The 17,850-nt window shown below is 39.3% G+C and overlaps 1 protein-coding gene across 1 annotated transcript in view; it reads right to left on the bottom strand.

The window, feature by feature from the left end:
• The window catches only part of PSMB7 (proteasome 20S subunit beta 7), a 58,500-nt gene that overhangs the window by 13,785 nt on the left and 26,865 nt on the right, over nucleotides 1-17,850 (bottom strand). Inside the window, exon 6 of the mRNA XM_067743351.1 lies at nucleotides 16,442-16,500. Coding sequence (XP_067599452.1) covers nucleotides 16,442-16,500 — 59 coding nt within the window. The remainder of the gene's footprint in view (nucleotides 1-16,441; nucleotides 16,501-17,850) is intronic.

The raw sequence follows: 17,850 nt of genomic DNA, 5'->3' as shown, positions 1-17,850 counted from the left end.
CAGAACTACATTCAAATGTTTATATCTCCCTAAAATACATGCATAGGACTTCCCTGGTGGCGCAGTGGTTGAGAGTCCACCTGCCAATGCAGGGGACATGTGTTCGTGCCCCGGTCCAGGAAGATCCCACATGCCGCGGAGCAGCTAGGCCCGTGAGCCATGGCCGCTGAGCCTGGGCGTCCGGAGCCTGTGCTCCGCAATGGGATAGGCCACAACAGTGAGAGGCCCGCGTACCGCAAAAAAAAAAAAAAAAAAAAAAAGCATAAACCTCTCAGCAAACAGAATGAGTCAAATTGTTTTTTAACCACCTTGTATGTCAATAAAAAAGATACCATTTAACTTAATTTTCCCATCAGGCCATTTGTTGATTGTAAATCTTAACTGAAACAGACCAAGAAAAGGCATTTTAATTTTCTTTTAACATTTTGGGGCAAGAAGTAGTCAGAGGATAAGAGAGCAAACTTTTGTTAAGCCTGACTGCAATTTACAAATATGGTCCTCCTAACAATTCCTTCAGGTACTGACTTTAAGCCCATTTTACAAATGAGTTTTATATTTTACAAACTGGGGCTACAGGTGTTACAGAAGAAGCAAAAATCAATCTTCAACCTAAACCTCTTCCAAGTCCATGCATACACTTTCCACCATGCCCTGTTCTTATTCCTCTACCACCCCAATTCAATTTATCTGAGTTAAAAGAAACTAATATATTTGTCAAGGAATCAAAGTTAATGAGGCCTTAAGTCTTTTCAGCATTCCAATATCACCACAGTTCTGATTTTAGAAAAAAACATATTCCAACATTATGACAGGGTGACAACGACTATGAGTGATTGTGTTCTACAGATACAATGTTCATTGCAAATATTTTCAAAAATCTGTACTACTAGGTGGAATTTTAAAATATCTATTTAGCACAACTTCATATCATTTAAAAAAATTTTTGTTTCTGCACAATTTCAGGGTTAGGGGAGAGTGGTATAAATTACCTCACAGAAACCAGCAAGTAACATTATCTGTTAAGGTTAAAACTTTAACTACCTTCCTGAGGTATGCTGCTGGGGTCTCATTACAGCAGGTAATCTCACATTCTGCCATGCACAACACACTAAGTACCAGCATCTCCCAATTACATTGTAACGTAAATCTCAAAGGACATTTGAAAAGTCTACACAGCTCCTGCACCCACTGCCGAAACACAACCACCTCTAATGGAACGTGGCAGCTTTCTAAACTAATATTCACACGCCGGGACAGGGATGCTAAGCGCGGCCTTATCCCACACTGAAGAGCGGATGCTAATTAAAAGCCCACACTGACTTGGGAAATGACCACTCAGACAACTTTAGACACTGTCTGGAGTTCTGTTTTCCTATTTCCAAACATGTTCAGCTGCCCAAACTTCCAGGATTACACAACTGAGAGAAAGTTAGAGCAGGAGTCCTCACACCTTTGTATGTGGTGATGCCCCTCTTCTGGAATAGCTTCCTCTCCTCTTCAGTCTCCCTACCCCACCCCTTCGTCAAACCCCAAGACAAAAAGAATTTCAAGTGAGGAGTCACATACTCTTTGAGGCCACCTTAAAGTTCCCCAGACAGATTTCACCAATTCCTCTGATCGTGACCACTACACCCCCCTTATATGCACCATTCTCATACTTTCAGTACTGTTTGTGGGCCTGTCCACCACCCCCCTAGGCTGTAAATGTCACTAAGAAAGGGCCCTGCCTCATAATCACAGAGCTTGGCACCTGGTTGGAGATAAATAGAACTCAGGTGAATGGATCTCAAGGCCGCCCTTCACATCTCAGAATGACCACCATCTCTCAATAGTTTACAGAAGCCTTAATGGTGACTCTAATGGGGATATAGAAGATGTTCTTCCGGTGGTGTAGGTACCAAGAAACTTCTGGTTTCTTTGCCCACTGCATTTGCCTTTGCCAACTTTTATGTGTCTCAGAAGTCTTTGAGAAAGCACCTTTTTAAAAAAGCCTTCAAAACAGCAGAGGTATCCAAGGTACATTTGTTCTTACTGTAATCATTTGGCTATTTCTGGAACTGTTTTTACTTCGGTTAGCAAAACCTAGACTTGATACAGGCTGAGATGCAAAAAAAATAACTGTCATAATAGTAGTAATGGCTTTGAAATATCTCATCTAAGCCAACTTTCTCATACCTCTTAAGAATTGCCAATCCCTTCAAATATTGGCAGCTCCATTTATTCAGGTCTTCTGATACATAAAATTTGCTGACTTTTCCCCCCTTGAGTTGATGCAGATATATGAAAACCTTATAAAAGCTTTTTTTTTTTTTTTTTTGTCTAGAAATGAAACTTCTCTGCCTGTGAAAATTATAGGGGCATTTTAAAATTACCATATGTTTTAGATCAGAAGGTAAAAACAGTACAGCAGCCCATGAAAACGTTCCAGCCCATGAAAGCTTACAATTAACTCATTAAAATACAGTTCAAGCCCTCAAGTTCCCCTACTCTTGTAGGCAGTGGTCCCATTTAACATTTAAATATCCTGTGTCAGTAAGTTTACCATATTTATGTTCATTTACATGTACAATGTAAACATACATAGGTACCACATTTAAATATTTAGCCCCAAATGTTATTTTAAACTTAATTTTTCCACAGAGCTATTTGATTTTTTAAAAATAAGAAGACAAAACTTCCTCAAAATCCTTAATCACACTTCAGTGTACATTAGCGAATGTATAATGTGTGGCTGCTTTGCACACCCACATGCCCACTACCTCCCCCTTTCTAATACTGCACACCACACAAGTATAATAAACCATGTTAATATTTCATACCACTGTGAAATATGCTGGAGTATCAATTCAACATCTGCTGTCTTTAGGGTCCGGGAGTCCCGCAGAGACACTTTCAATTTGTAATTGAGTTCTATGCTGAATTAATCAGCAGTTTATCTTTTTTACTAAAATAACGTCTTCACCACTAACCCAGATTTACATTAACAATTTATGCCAAATTACCTGCCAAGGCAAAACTTATAAGATTCTAAGCTACCACCCAGTAACACTCAGTCCTATATTTCATTTCTTATATTTCTCTAACCTATACACAAGAAAAGTAGAAATCCATTGTTCAAGAGCTTGCAAGTCTCTACCCACAGATGACCTCCTGGATTTGAGACACAGAGCCTCACTTCTGACAGTGAAATTCAAGCAGCCGGGGTGGAGGGTGTGGGTTCCCATCTTCTCCTGAAAGCCACCGTTCAATGTTTTTATGATTCAAAATTTTTACAAAATACGATTTCTAGAATGGAATGAAATCAGTAAGTAATAAAAGAGCTTCTTTTACTTCTTTTCCCAAGGAGCTATGACATTCCAAGTCTTGGCTTGGCTTGAGTAACAAAAAAGACAACCTACATAAAGGAAGCATTTTTTAGTACCTTAAATTATGTCCCTGAGTCCCAAGTTAGCAAAGGCAATTCAATTTGATAAGAGATAAAGAAGTCTATTTTTCTCTTTGATATCATGATGCCGAATATATCAGCAATAACACCTTCCTTTTAATTCCACCTGTATAGTTGAAAGTCACCAAACATTTATTTCTATCCAGCATTATCCCTAGCTCTTACCTCTCTCTGATTCAAGAGTCTCTGGTCACAAAGAAGTTACATTCTGTCTGCTGGATCCTTGCCACAGGTGCAGCAAGCAACATACTTTGTGAACTATTTCTCCTGTACAGTGTATTTTCCCCTACCTTTCCACAGTTACAGTAAATATGTAAAGCAAAAACATCTCAAATGGAACACCTGCTCCAAAGAAATGCATCATAAATAATCACCTATCTACTACCGAGTAAAATAATCCCTTGTTTTCAAGCTACTTTGCCCATAGCTGTTTAAGGAATTTCCACCATCATACAGAATGGTCTCTTTCAATACTACCTCTGAATTACAGCACCAAGTGTATGCATTCAGCTGGTACCCAATTAGCACCTGCTGATCAATTACATATTATTGATTATATAAGAAAATGAAGTTCAGTGTATAAGCAGCAGGGCAGAAGACCTGGAAAAATTTTTGCACAGAAATATTTTTGGTGGAAAAATCAACAACGAGTTTTCAAAGTCAATAACTATGGCAGTATACCATTTGCAGTGTTCTCATTACTCTTCAAAGAATTCGAAATGGAGTACTTCAAATTTTACAGAGGGTCAATTCCCTTAGATTTGTTGATTCTTGAATTCCAGAGGCCTGGCCCCAAGTGGCCATTTCTAAGTCAAGGAAGACGAAGGAATCCAAAGGGAGAGAAGCAATTATATATCTGTGACATTCCAAACTCTGTATGGTAGGGAGCAAAGTCCTGCTCTTGAATCATGAGGTGAAACAGCAGAGAGAACTTGCATCTGCCTTACAAAACACCACAAAATGAAAATGTAAGCAAGAAGATCCAAGGGAGTAAACTTAACTCAAGAAGTCCTTTTCTCTTTTCTGCCTCTCCAAAGCTGGCCCACCAGTGGGTTCAAATTCAGGAGAACAAACTCACTCTTTCAAAAGGGGGCAACTCAAAACATCTGATGCTGGTGAGAAGCTTTAAACCATCAACAGTGTCTTATCATCTATTCTAAAGGTTGAATGGTAATTCTCCAAATCACTCACTGAACCATAAGGCCAACTTTAGTATCTGTTCATTTCTAAAATTAAGTCTTTAACTCCACTGGAAATCACTACCAGGAATAATTCTATACAGGGCCCCAGGGATTATATCTTTGGGTTCTGACACCTCTAAAAACTTTTTTTTAACGTTAAATACAACAAGAGAAAATTACTGGAGAAAAATTAATACATTTTTGATCTAACAAAAAAGACACACTTTACTATGTCTAATGTTTCAGGTTTTAAGGAAAACAAATAAGCAGGAATTAGGACCAAAAGCAAATGACAGAAACAGCCTCAGGGAGAGCCTCTAAAAGGGACCTTCCAATAGTTAAACACACAACTATCCCAATTACTGCCCAAATCCAGTGCATAAAGAAGTGTGTCAAATGTTTCAATAGTTACATTTAAACATTTCTGTAGTTGCATTAGTTCTTAACCAATAAGGAATCCATCAGTTAAGACAATGAGACACCAACTCACACCCACCAGAATGGCTATAATCAAAAAGCCAAATGACAAATGTTGTCAAGGGTGTGCAGAAACTAAAATCTTTATACACTACTAGTGACCCAGCCACTTTGTAAACCGGTCTGGCAGTTCCTCAAAAAGTTAAACATAGAGAGTTACCACATGACTCAGCAATTCTACTCCTAGGTATATATATACCCAAGAGAAATGACAATATATGTCCACACAAAAACCTGTACACAAATGTTCACAGCAGCACTATTCATAATGGTCAAAAAGTGAAAACAATCCAAATGTGCATTAACTAATGAATGGGTAAATAAAATGTGACCTATTCATACAATGGAATACTATTCAACCATAAAAAAATGAAGTATCAATACATGCTACAAGGATGAAATATTATGAAAATACTGTAAGTTAAAGAAGCCAGTCACAACAGACATATTGTATGATTCCTATTGTATGAAATGTCCAGAACATGCATATCTGTAGAGACAGAAAGCAGATGAGCTGTTACCTAGGGCTGGGAGGGCTGAGGAGAAATGGGGAGTGACTGCTAATGGATATGGCATTTCTTTTGAGGGGGATGAAAATGGTCTAACATGGATTATGGTGATAGCTGCACAGCTCTGTGAATATACTAAAAACCACAGAATTGTACACTTAAAGTAAGTGAGCTGTATGCATGTAAACTATATCTCAATGAAGCTGTTATTAAAATAATAAGGCATCCAACATTTTTAGAACAGAGGACCTAAAAAAAAGTCAAAACATCTAGTGACATGTCACCCATCAATCAAAGAATTCACATTCTGATAGTAATTTTTTTAAAGCTAGAGATCACAAGAAACAAAAATGTCAGCATAGATTCTTAGGAACATTTCATAAGAATTAATTTTGGCTTTAATATATATATTTTTTCCCAGATATACAAGATACCTAAACAGATGTAGTACCAGACAAACATAACCTTAAAATCTAAAAATCTAGAAAAGTGAGTCAGTTCAGCTTATCAAGCTGACACCTATTAAACTGCTACAAGAAAAACAGTCTTAAACACCATCAATAACAATACAGACAGGAAAATCATTGTTTATGATAGCTATCGAGGGCAAGTTTTTTGTTTTGTTTTGTTTTTAATTTTGCATTTACTTAAAACTCTGTTTGATGCTAGCAGGGTTCAAGTCACACAGGAAGGCGCTCGGCTAAACACTGATCATCTTCCTTGATCTCCATTGTCTGCTGTGTGGGTTCCGCCAGCAAAACCTCCCAGCGAGTGGTCACCTTCCTATGGAGTCATTAAACCTCTGAATGTCAGCTGGTGGGATTAGCCAGCAGCTTCCACACCTGAGCCCCCGTGGCAGGGACAGAGGCATTTGGATCAAGATCACTAATGAATACAGAATTCATATGCCGCTTGTCAGGGCTCCTGAGCTGAGTCGCACAGATGCAACCTAAATAAGACGGAGGACAGAACAATTGTTGACGAAGATTAAAAAGTTTTGGCAGTTGGGGTAAAAAGAACACCTCATTATTCAAATATGATAGTCTTGCTTATTTATTTATTTTTGGTTCAAGTTATTTATGATTTGCCTCAAATGGACAAATGCCATTCACCAATATTTAAAGGCTTATTGGTCTCATTACTAAATTTGAAGAAGGCTATGCCATCTAAACATTAGCTATATAGAGAAAAACAGCTCCCCTGTAAATATCTGAAAACTCTGAGGGAAAAAACAACCTCAGGATATTTGCAGGGGAGGACAATTAAAAGATGAAAATAAATTCTGATGAATTCAAAGAGAAGAAAAGAATAACCTTCCATAGCCAAATGACTTACTTATATTTCCTAATATCTCTGTATTTCTAACTTTGCATCTTTCCATCCCTGGGTTCCTTCCAGTCACTGAGCTCACCAAAGAGGTTTATACACCTCCTCTGACATTCGTCTGGCTTCGTGCCATCTTCACAAGACCTCATCAGAGAAAAGGAATAGCCCAAGCAGCCCACACCTCCGCTCACCTGGAATAAGATGTCTTCCCCACTCTGTTGTCAAAGAACTACAGGCCTAGCAAAGAGGCAGAAGAGCAGGGTGATCGATCACATCGGAGGGCCAGACTGACAAGGGTTCAAACCATGATTCCATCATTGCCCGGCTGTGTGACCTCGGGTAAGATATGTGACCTCCCTACACCCTATTTTTCTTCTCAACAAAACAGGGATAACAAAGTACAGACCCCACACAACTGTTGAAAAGTAAATAAGATGATGCAGACAAAGCTGTTAGAAAAGAGCTTGGCACAGCATAAGCACTCAAAAAGCATCAGCTACTATGACTGCTGTGTTTTCAATACCTTCGCCCCATAGCAAAAAGGCAAATATTTCCATAGCCTGTGCTGTGTGTTAAACAGGCTTCTTCTACTGTCATGACCACTAGCTAGGCCTGTTTCCGATTTTAAGCTTTCAGATAAGAAAGAAGAATCATACCTAGGACTTCCCTGGTGGCACAATGGTTAAGAATCCTCCTGCCAATGCAGGGGACGTGGGTTCGAGCCCTGGTCCAGGAAGATCCCACATGCCGCGGAGCAACTAAGCCTGTGTGCCACAACTACTGAGCCTGCGCTCTAGGGCCCACGAGCCACAACTACTGAGCCCACGAACCTAGAGCCCATGCTCCGCAACAGGAGAAGCCACCACAATGAGAAGGCCGCGCACCGCAACGAAGAGTAGCGTAGCCCCTGCTCGCCACAATTAGAGAAAGCCTGGGTGCAGCAACGAAGACCTAACGCAGCCAAAAATAAATAAATAAAATATAAAATTTTTTTTAAAAAAGAATCATATCTATCTATATCATCAAGCCTGACACAAGTACAAATAATGTTAGTCGTTGCTATGTGATGTTTGTATCCTACTACTGAATTACTAAAAAACAGAAGCAGCTGCCATATTTTAGAGCCAATTTTGTGTGAGCCGTCATATGACGTGCTTTACAGACCACATCTAATCCTGACAGCAACCCACAGGCAGGTCTCTGGATCCCCGTCTTCTGGATGAACAGTGCCGGGCTGTGGCTTGCCCACAGTCGTGCCGTGCGTACAGTGGAAACACACTCACAGGCCAATCCTCTAGCTCCTAAGCTCCTGTGCCCTTTTCCATCTGACCACATTGAACTCATGCTCTATGCTTCCCCTTGGGACCAGTCTATGTGCCAAACTGAATAGATTCTTTTTTTTTAATCAAAATAATGCAGATCTCTTACACTATTGTCCATCTGCATGGCACAAATAAATCTGAAACTTCAGTGTCTTTCTACTATTAGACTTAAACAAACAAAAAACTACAGTCACTTCTAAAATTTGCTATAGAACACCATATTGGTATCAACTCTTTCATTATGTAAAGTGGATCTATAGCTGCCTGCAATGACAGATTAATTCTGTTTCCTCCATAGCTACGTGTTTGGCATCACGTTTGTGAGGTAAACACAAGCCTTTAGGGCGATAACTGCTCACATCTTTAGCAATAAGGGCTTCTCTAGAGGCCAGCACTTGCCAAGTGATAAAATATGACTCCATAAATCAGACGGCTGAAGTGGCACTTGTATACGTCACCATCTATCTTTGCAGCTTCTCTCTAAAGGGTATAGGGTAAGAGCTCATCCCTCGGTATTGTGACCAGAAAAAGGACCATCACAGTTGGCACTGACTAAGCATGTGCTACTTAAAACTGAAGACACACTAAGACTGGGGGGAAAAAAAGATCCTGCTGGTGTTAGCACGCCTCAGGCAGTGGTAGAAGCTTCAGCAACTCATCTTCAAAAGGCAGAGAGCCAGAGCTCTAGAAACCTGCAAAAATTGGCTAAGCCTGCAGTCTTCATTTCTTTAAGTTGAGCATCTTCAAAGTCTAGAATTCTAACTGTAGGGCACAGCAGCTGCCACTGCAGATCTGATCCTCTCAGCTTTTGGCAGCTCTCAACTTGAGATTCTAGCAAAAGAATTTTTCAAGTTGCTATTATTGCCTGTCATGGATTTATAAATATTGTGCACTATCTGCTGTGGCATGGCTCTCATGGGACGCCAAAGCATGCCAAATGCGTAACAGAATGAAAAACAGTTTCTATTCTTCAAATAAATGCTAATTTTTTTTAACTGTGCTCATATGATGTGTTTGTTGACCAACTTCAATAGTACAGAGTATGTATCAGAGAGGGGAAAAAAGCTGATTGTCTTTTCCAGCAGTATTCAGCTGCTACTTTCATTAAGCTTGTTTAATTAGATTCCAGATGCTAATTTGCAAGTCGATACCAGAGGGTGCAGGACAGTTTGCCTTTGAATCATCTCCCTGTGATGTGAGGGTCCTGCCGCACACCGCTACCCTTCAGCAGCCCTCACACGCTTTCTGACAATTAGTGCAAAGAGGGGACAGTACTGATCTTGACAGACTAAATATTAATCTTCTACCCATTTTTATGAATTATAATCTTCAAGACTTTAAATTTCTCACTGGGCCAAATGGAAACATTCCTTCTTACAAAGAAACAGGATGGAAGGAAAACTAACCTAAGCTATCAGATTCATTTCCTTAACCCTCCCCATCCTAAAATAAAAGTTTTTATTTCAGCAATTTTCAAGATACATACTCACACAAAGCTAACACCATATTTCCAGGTACAATGGTCAAATTCCTCATAACTTAACTGGAAAATGGACTCAGAAGGCCACAGTGTGTTTATCACTAATTTCCTGTCCAGCTAGCCTGTGGATAATAACCAGGATAAGGGGCTTAGTTCTTATGCCAGCCTTAACAATAGGAAAAAAAAAAAAATTCTAGGGGAATGGCTCCACACAATTCATCGTCACCAAAAAACCCTCTAATACAACTGAGCCCTGTCATTAGGTCAACTCACACATTTCAAAATCCACTATTCTGCTAATACATAGGTACAGTGTCCAAATAAGCACCTTTGCTGATAAAAACAAAGAATGAGATTTATCAGCAGTAATACAATTTTTTAATGCCTTCATTTTTATCCATCTGAGACCTATAAACACTAAAGGTGAAGTTATCAAACTGTTTCAAAGGAATGTAAATCTGGGACCAACTAAGAAAGGTTGCTTCTGACATCTTTTTATCCACTCATTCAACAAATACTGGCTGACTACCTACTATGCCCCATTTTAGGTGTGAGTAAATAGAAACGAATAAGCACAGTTCCTGCCCTCAGAGAACTTCCAGGCTAACAGCAAGGAGAAAAACAAGAAAATGAGCATCCCAAGACTAGGACAGGCAGTGTTAGGGCCACAACTGGATGAGAATTTTAAAAGATTTTTAATGGGCCTTAAACTCACAGTTAGCCGGCAGTTTCTCTGAAACCTTGAGTCAGAGCTTTTATCTGAAGCAAATCACTGGTTCAGATTACTTCTAAAGGCAGAAGCCCATCTTAGGCATTTATGAATCCCAGCTAGGTTTCACTGTTCTGCTTTTTGGCCTGTAATTTCCCAATGAGCATCTGCCCTTTGGCCCATCTTCATTTTGGCCGTGTACTCAATGGGGTGTTTGCTTTGTTGACTCTGGCCCAATACTGTGTATTATATGAGAAATGTACTAGTTATCTTCTTCTGTTATCTCAAAAAAAAAAAGAAAAGAAAAAAGTTCAGCACTTTCCAGATGGGAAGAAGAGAAAGTCCCCTCCGTTTCCCAGGTGGTTTTTGATGACTCATATTTTGCTTTAGCTCCGGATTATCCTGTCTCAACTCTATAAACATGTACTGAACATCAGAAGCTGAAGAGGAGAGATGATTTCATGGTCCCTGCCCTCAAGGGTCTCCCCTCTCTCGGCAAGTAGCGGAGATGCCCCTGAAAACAGCCATAAAACAATGGGACAGGTGTGTACAATGCAGTACGGGAACACAAATAAATGAGGAAGCAGGTGAGAGCATTGCTGGCAGGCACCAGCAGCGAGCAGGATTCGACAGCAAGCCAGTACACACTGTATTCAAAGAACAGCAAGCAGGCGAGAAGGGTTGAAGTGGAGCAGGAATGCAGACCTATGTTTCCTAAGTTTAATATTAATACCCCTGGGCTTACATGATGGTGATACAGGAATACATTTTTTATTTATATTAATAGTATGCACTCATTTTCATGTCTTGGGGGGAAAATAACCATCATATCAAACCCAGGATTTCATAGATACAAACTGTATTTTAAAAATAAATTTAAAATTAAATAGGTGAACTAGAGTGGCTGTAGGGAAGAGAGGAAAGGGAACTGACTTGCAAGGAGAACTTCTGCAGTGAAGGAAATGTTCTGTCTTGATCTGATTGACGGTTACTTGGGTAATTACAAATGCCAAAATCTATTGCACTATACAGTTCAGATCTGTGCATTTTATTTTATGTAAATGATAACTCAATTTATAAAACAGTGAGCTGATGTAAAAGAAAATTTTCAAGAAAAATAACAGTAGAGGTGGCATCCAGACATGGCAGAATCCTTAAATGTAGTATGCAAATGACAAGTTCAAGACTAGCCCTGTCCAATAGAAATATGTGAACCACATATTTAGTTTTAAATTCTCTAGTAGTCACGTATAAAAAAGTAAAAATAGGTGAAAAAAATTTAATAATATTTTTATTTAACCCAATATACTTAAAATAATATTGTTACAACATGTAACCGTATTACTAATGAGATATGTTTTTAAACTTTTGGACCCAGTCTCTGAAATCTGGGATGTGTTTTCTACTTACAGCACCTCTCAATTCAGACTAGCTACACTCAAGTGCTCAACAGCTACATGTGGTTGGTGGCTACCATACCAGACTGTGCAGCCAAAGACACTGAGAAAACATTAAAGGTTTTTAAGGAGGCAGGGACTTTCATTCCATAAATACTACAGTCTAGGCCCAGCACTGTCCAAGGCACAGGTTTGCAGTTTAAAAAAAAAAAAAAAAGACTATGGGCTTTTCCTAATTTATTTGTTTTAACAATAAAGCCAAGAGTTTGTTTCATGAGTCTGGCCTAAAAATCACTGTTTGGCAAACGATTTGTAATTATGAGAGCCTGAAACTTCCCCTCCCCATGCAATTCTCTATGAAGTGAGCAGCAGTTACTGTCCTGGAGATCCATGCAAGACCTGAGAGGCAGGTCTCCTGGGTTTGTTTGAGACACGTCCAGAATCCTTTCCCCTATTGAAGGGAAATAAGCAGACTTAGTCATTCCAACCCTTCAGTCTCAAAATAGGCAAGAAAGAAAAGTTATGGAGGGCTTCTTGCCACAGAAAGACAGAAAGCCTCCATGGAAAGAAAAATAAAGTTTGGAAATTTGAAACCAAATGTTTCCATGAGTTCTATACAAATGCAGAACCAGAAATGACACCCTGGCCGAATTCTCTTTCACAGCAAAGTCACTAAAACAGGGTTCTCTCAACTTTCCTAAGCAGTCTCGGCCTTCCACTGAAACCACATCACTTAATCGTCACCAGAAGAAAGGAGGGTGGCCAGCAGTTAGTTGCCTGGTCTTCACAATAATTTTATTATCTAATATCCCTTTAGATTTTTTTTTTTTGGCGGTACGTGGGCCTTCACTGTTGTGGCCTCTCCCATTGAGGAGCACAGGCTCCGGATGCGCAGGCTCAGCGGCCATGGCTCACGGGCCCAGCCACTCCGCGGCATGTGGGATCTTCCCGGACCGGGGCATGAACCCGCGTCCCCAGCATCGGCAGGCGGACTCTCAACCACTGCGCCACCAGGGAAGCCCTCCCTTTAGATTTTTAAAAGTATTACCATTGCCTTCTATTTACTTTTAAACTCACTTCACTGGAGAAGCAAGTACTACCTTCTCCTTAATAAACTGACTTTTTTTGATTGTCAGTCTGTGTCAAGTGTCAATAAGTTCAGTGAATAAAAACCACTCACCTAAAATTGTAAATTTAATTAACAACCTGAAATGGGAATTCAGTAAACCTGTTTCAAGCTCTCCCAGCTAATACAAAACAACAAGTGCTCTGAATTATAGATAAAATTGATCTAAGGAACACAACTCTTCAGACTGATAATATCAGAAATTTTATTGAAGGGATGATTCACATTTCCCTTTGCTTCCCTAAATCAGCAATATTAAGTTCATGGCCTTTGAATCATTTCAAATCCAAAGTCTAAATAAATAATATAAAATTACTTTAGCAGAGTGTTAAAATCACTTTTTTTTTACATCTTTATTAGAGTATAATTGCTTTACAATGGTTAGTTTCTGCTTTATAACAAAGTTAATCAGTTATACATATACATATGTTCCCATATCTCTTACCTCTTGCGTCTCCCTCCCTCCCACCCTCCCTATCCCACCCCTAGAGGCGGTCACAAAGCACCGAACTGATCTCCCTGTGCTATGCGGCTGCTTCCCACTAACTTACGTTTGGTAGTGTATATATGTCCATGCCACTCTCTCACTTTGTCACAGCTTACCCTTCCCCCTCCCCATATCCTCAAGTCCATTCTCTAGTAGGTCTGTGTCTTTATTCCTGTCTTACCCCTAGGTTCTTCATGACATTTTTTTTTCTTAAATTCCATATATATGTGTTAGCATACGGTATTTGTCTTTCTCTTTCTGACTTACTTCACTCTGTATGACAGACTCTAGGTCTATCCACCTCATTACAAATAGCTCAATTTCGCTTCTTTTTATGGCTGAGTAATATTCCATTGTATATATGTGCCACATCTTCTTTATCCATTCATCTGATGATGGACACTTAAGTTGTTTCCATCTCCAGGCTATTGTAAATAGAGCTGCAATGAACATTTTGGTACATGACTTTTTGAATTATGGTTTTCTCAGGGTATATGCCCAGTAGTGGGATTGCTGGGTCATATGGTAGTTCTATTTGTAGTTTTTTAAGGAACCTCCATACTGTTCTCTATAGTGGCTGTGCCAATTCACATTCCCACCAGCAGTGCAAGAGTGTTCCCTTTTCTCCACACCCCCTCCAGCATTTGTTTCTAGATTTTTTGAGGATGGCCATTCTGACTGGTGTGAGGTGATATCTCATTGTAGTTTTGATTTGCATTTCTCTAATGATTAATGATGTTGAGCATTCTTTCATGTGTTTGTTGGCAGTCTGTATATCTTCTTTGGAGAAATGTCTATTTAGGTCTTCTGCCCATTTTTGGATTGGGTTGTTTGTTTTTTTGTTATTGAGCTGCATGAGCTGCTTATAAATATTGGAGATTAATCCTTTGTCAGTTGCTTCATTTGCAAATATTTTCTCCCATTCTGAGGGTTGTCTTTTGGTCTTGTTTATGGTTTCCTTTGCTGTGCAAAGCTTTGAAGTTTCATTAGGTCCCATTTGTTTATTTTTGTTTTTATTTCCATTTCTCTAGGAGGTGGGTCAAAAAGGATCTTGCTGTGATTTATGTCATAGAGTGTTCTGCCTATGTTTTCCTCTAAGAGTTTGATAGTTTCTGGCCTTACATTTAGGTCTTTAATCCATTTTGAGCTTATTTTTGTAAAATCACTTTTAATATACCTCATGCTTTCAACTTTTTATGCAATTCTCATTTTTCTTTAACATATGGAAGTCCCAATCAATTGGAAACAGACACAGCTTTCAAGAAAATTTGAAAAGATTAATGTGGTTTAAAGGAGGGCCTGACACTACTGAGGTGATTTTCTAAATGAAAATCATCAGTCTTTCTCTCTATACCTGCATTAGTTCTAATGGATTTGTGGAGCATTAGGAATTCCTCTCCTTTAGTTTGAAAACTGGGAGATCGTTTTTAATTTTTCTTTTTAAGTGACCTAGTATATCTTATTTTTCCTCTGTATTTAAGAACCCCAAACAGAAAATAATGCTGATATGGGAATAAATGTTCACATTGAGAAATGAGAACAGAATTCTAATCTCATTTACAGTTGATACTTGGACCTGTTTACTATTCTTAATTGGAGCAAGACTATTGTTTCTAGTACAAAACACCTATAGCTAAATTCTATCTTTAGTCACACGTTTTAATTCCTGCAGATAATTCAAGAAAGGGGAGAAAACTAGCCATCAGTGACCAAGTCCCTTACATGTGCTATCCTCAAATACCAAGGATGTAGTGGCTTCTGGCAGGAGACCCCTGTCCTGGCTGAGCAGCATCCACGACCCTACATTCTCTGCTCTCCTGGCACTTGGCCCAAACCTGAAGATCAGAGAGCTTCCGAGCTCCAATGACACTTGATGCGCTAATGACAATGAGCTAGAGAAGAACAAAAACTTTTAAACATGCAATCTTTTCCAAAGATGATTAGGCATAAAGCATTGTCAAAAAGTAATTCCCAGAAACACCCGCTGGTATCTACACAAAACACTACTGCAAAAGCAGGAAGAGCAGAAACCTACATATTAAGGAATAGGGCAAACCACTCATAAACAGCCTAATAACTGTTGAAAACAAGTTGATACTACCCATGAAAAAATTAACATCTATCGAAAAAACAAGGGCAGATGATGAGGGCTGCCTTCAGGACGTAATGTGCCTACAAGCTAGTTCAGCAGCGAGGATAAAGCACAGTGGAGGAATAACATGGTACCATAAAGTATCCAAGCATACTGAACACTCCATCCAAAGCGACAATGAAAGACCTGTGGCTTGTTCTTGGAGATTTTGGGGTCTAGGGGGTTGCTTAATGGAGGTACATCTATCATTAAAGCAGACACAGGTGGAATGTCATTCAGAAGATACCACCCTCCCCACTACCAAAGAAAATATAACAAAAGAATGTCTTATAAATATATGTGAGACACCAGATACATACATCATGCTCTGATAACAGGCCACTACACACATGGTATTGTCCCCATCTTCTGCCAAACGCAGAACAACCTATAGGGATTTTTCAAACTGCCCGCATTTTCAGGGATTTTTCAAACTGCCCGCGTTTTCAGGCCAGGTCTGTGTGACATGCAAAGACGTACACAGTTTCTCTATTCTTCGTGAAAAAACAAAACACCTGTCATTTTGAGATATTGTGATAACGCATAAGAAAACATGCTACACTGCAGCAGCATTTACAGCCAAGAAGATTCCCAGACAGCCCAAAGGCCAGAGCAAAAAGCTGAACAGTACAGGCTCCTCAAGCCTGAGGGAGGGCATAGCAGGCCACTCCAAAATGAAGCTTTCCCAAGTAACCAGTCTTCTCAGCAAACACAGTACCTGTGCCAAAGAGCATTCCAACTAACAGCAGTGCTGTTCAAACTTTGGAGGAATCAGCAATCAATTTGTAAATGTCCAACATACAACTAGAAAGATAATGTGAAAGAGAATAAAACTGCAGGAACTTACATACCTCCATATCTGGCCTAAACTTATCTTCAAACACGGCCATTGCTGCTAAGGAGCCAGAACCTGTAGGAAAAAAGATGCATTTTTAGCATATTTACCAACTCCCAGCTTCCCCATCTCAAGTTTACCTCGGGGCAGTAAAAATGGCAAAACACACCCAATGTCACATTCAAGTACAATGTAAATATTAACACTATAGGGCCACAAAAACCAGGTAAACACTGCTCTTCAAAAGCCTGGAGTCACACTTACCACTATCTCGGGTAAACCTGCAACTGGCCCTACTTCTACTATTGACAGGAGTAACTGTAAATCATTCACAATAAAATCCTGAAGCATGAAAATGAGGTTATGGATAATTTGTATTTGTTCAAAAATGAATGCCACATAATTTCATATATCCTGTGCTGTGACTCTTGTGCTCCAAAGCTGTGCCTTGGCAGGCTGCTGGGTATAGCGCTAAATACCAAGCCAGTTAGAAAGAATAGATTGTTTTAATGAGCTGGCCCCGGTAGAGTCACCTTGACACACGGGGAAGAAACTACAGCACCAGCAATGGTAATAGGACTGTGAGCTACGGCCACCAGGTTATTCCAGCTACAACTGTAAAACACTTTATTATGTGGCATTTATTTGGAGCTATTATTTTTAGTTCGTACGTTGAGGAGTAACAGCTGAGTAGACAAAATGACAGACAAAGAAACAAAAATTTATTATCACAATAGCAAATGGCTGAAAGGTTATGCTGCACAGATATTAACAGACAGCAAATTTCTCCCTACAAAAGCAGGATGTAAAGGCATTACAAATAAGTATGGGCTCCCTTTGAATGGATATAAAAGGCAGCTCAGCACTATGAAAATTTAAACTTGTTTTGTTCAGAAACCAGAGAATCTTTAGAAAACCATCATCTTGTCTTTACAGGGTCCTGGCAATATTTTAGGATACTCTACTTTTGGAGAGAGGATAGAGTTGCCCACAATTTTTTACTCCAATTAGAAGATTTTTTTGGCATTTATTACTTTTTAACTTGTTTTGCATAACACTATCTATTTAGCTGGGTCACAGAGAAAACCATATTTTCTATTTAAAATGATTTGTGTACATCGCTTGACCACCTCAATGGTTTAGCAAAGGAAAAAGGCAGCGATTAAACAGTTTCAAATGAGGTGTCCTGCTGATTTTATCAAGTCTGCTGAATGTATAATGAAAAAGGAGAAGCTGACAGCATCGCTGCATTGAGAAAATACAGACTACCTTATCTGAACCATTTAAGGAGGTCCAATTATAGATCAAATTTAAAGGGTAGAAACAGCAGATTTACAGACACAAATCAATGAACATGGTAATCCCAATGAATATGACAGATACTCCTGTTAGGGAATATTGCTGTGGTTGAGGATCATTACCTTC

The sequence above is a fragment of the Pseudorca crassidens genome, chromosome 7 (genome assembly GCF_039906515.1).
Source record: "Pseudorca crassidens isolate mPseCra1 chromosome 7, mPseCra1.hap1, whole genome shotgun sequence".
Lineage (NCBI taxonomy): Eukaryota > Metazoa > Chordata > Mammalia > Artiodactyla > Delphinidae > Pseudorca > Pseudorca crassidens.
The sequence above is the reverse complement of the archived record's forward strand: the minus strand, read 5'-3'. Positions and strand labels throughout refer to the sequence as shown.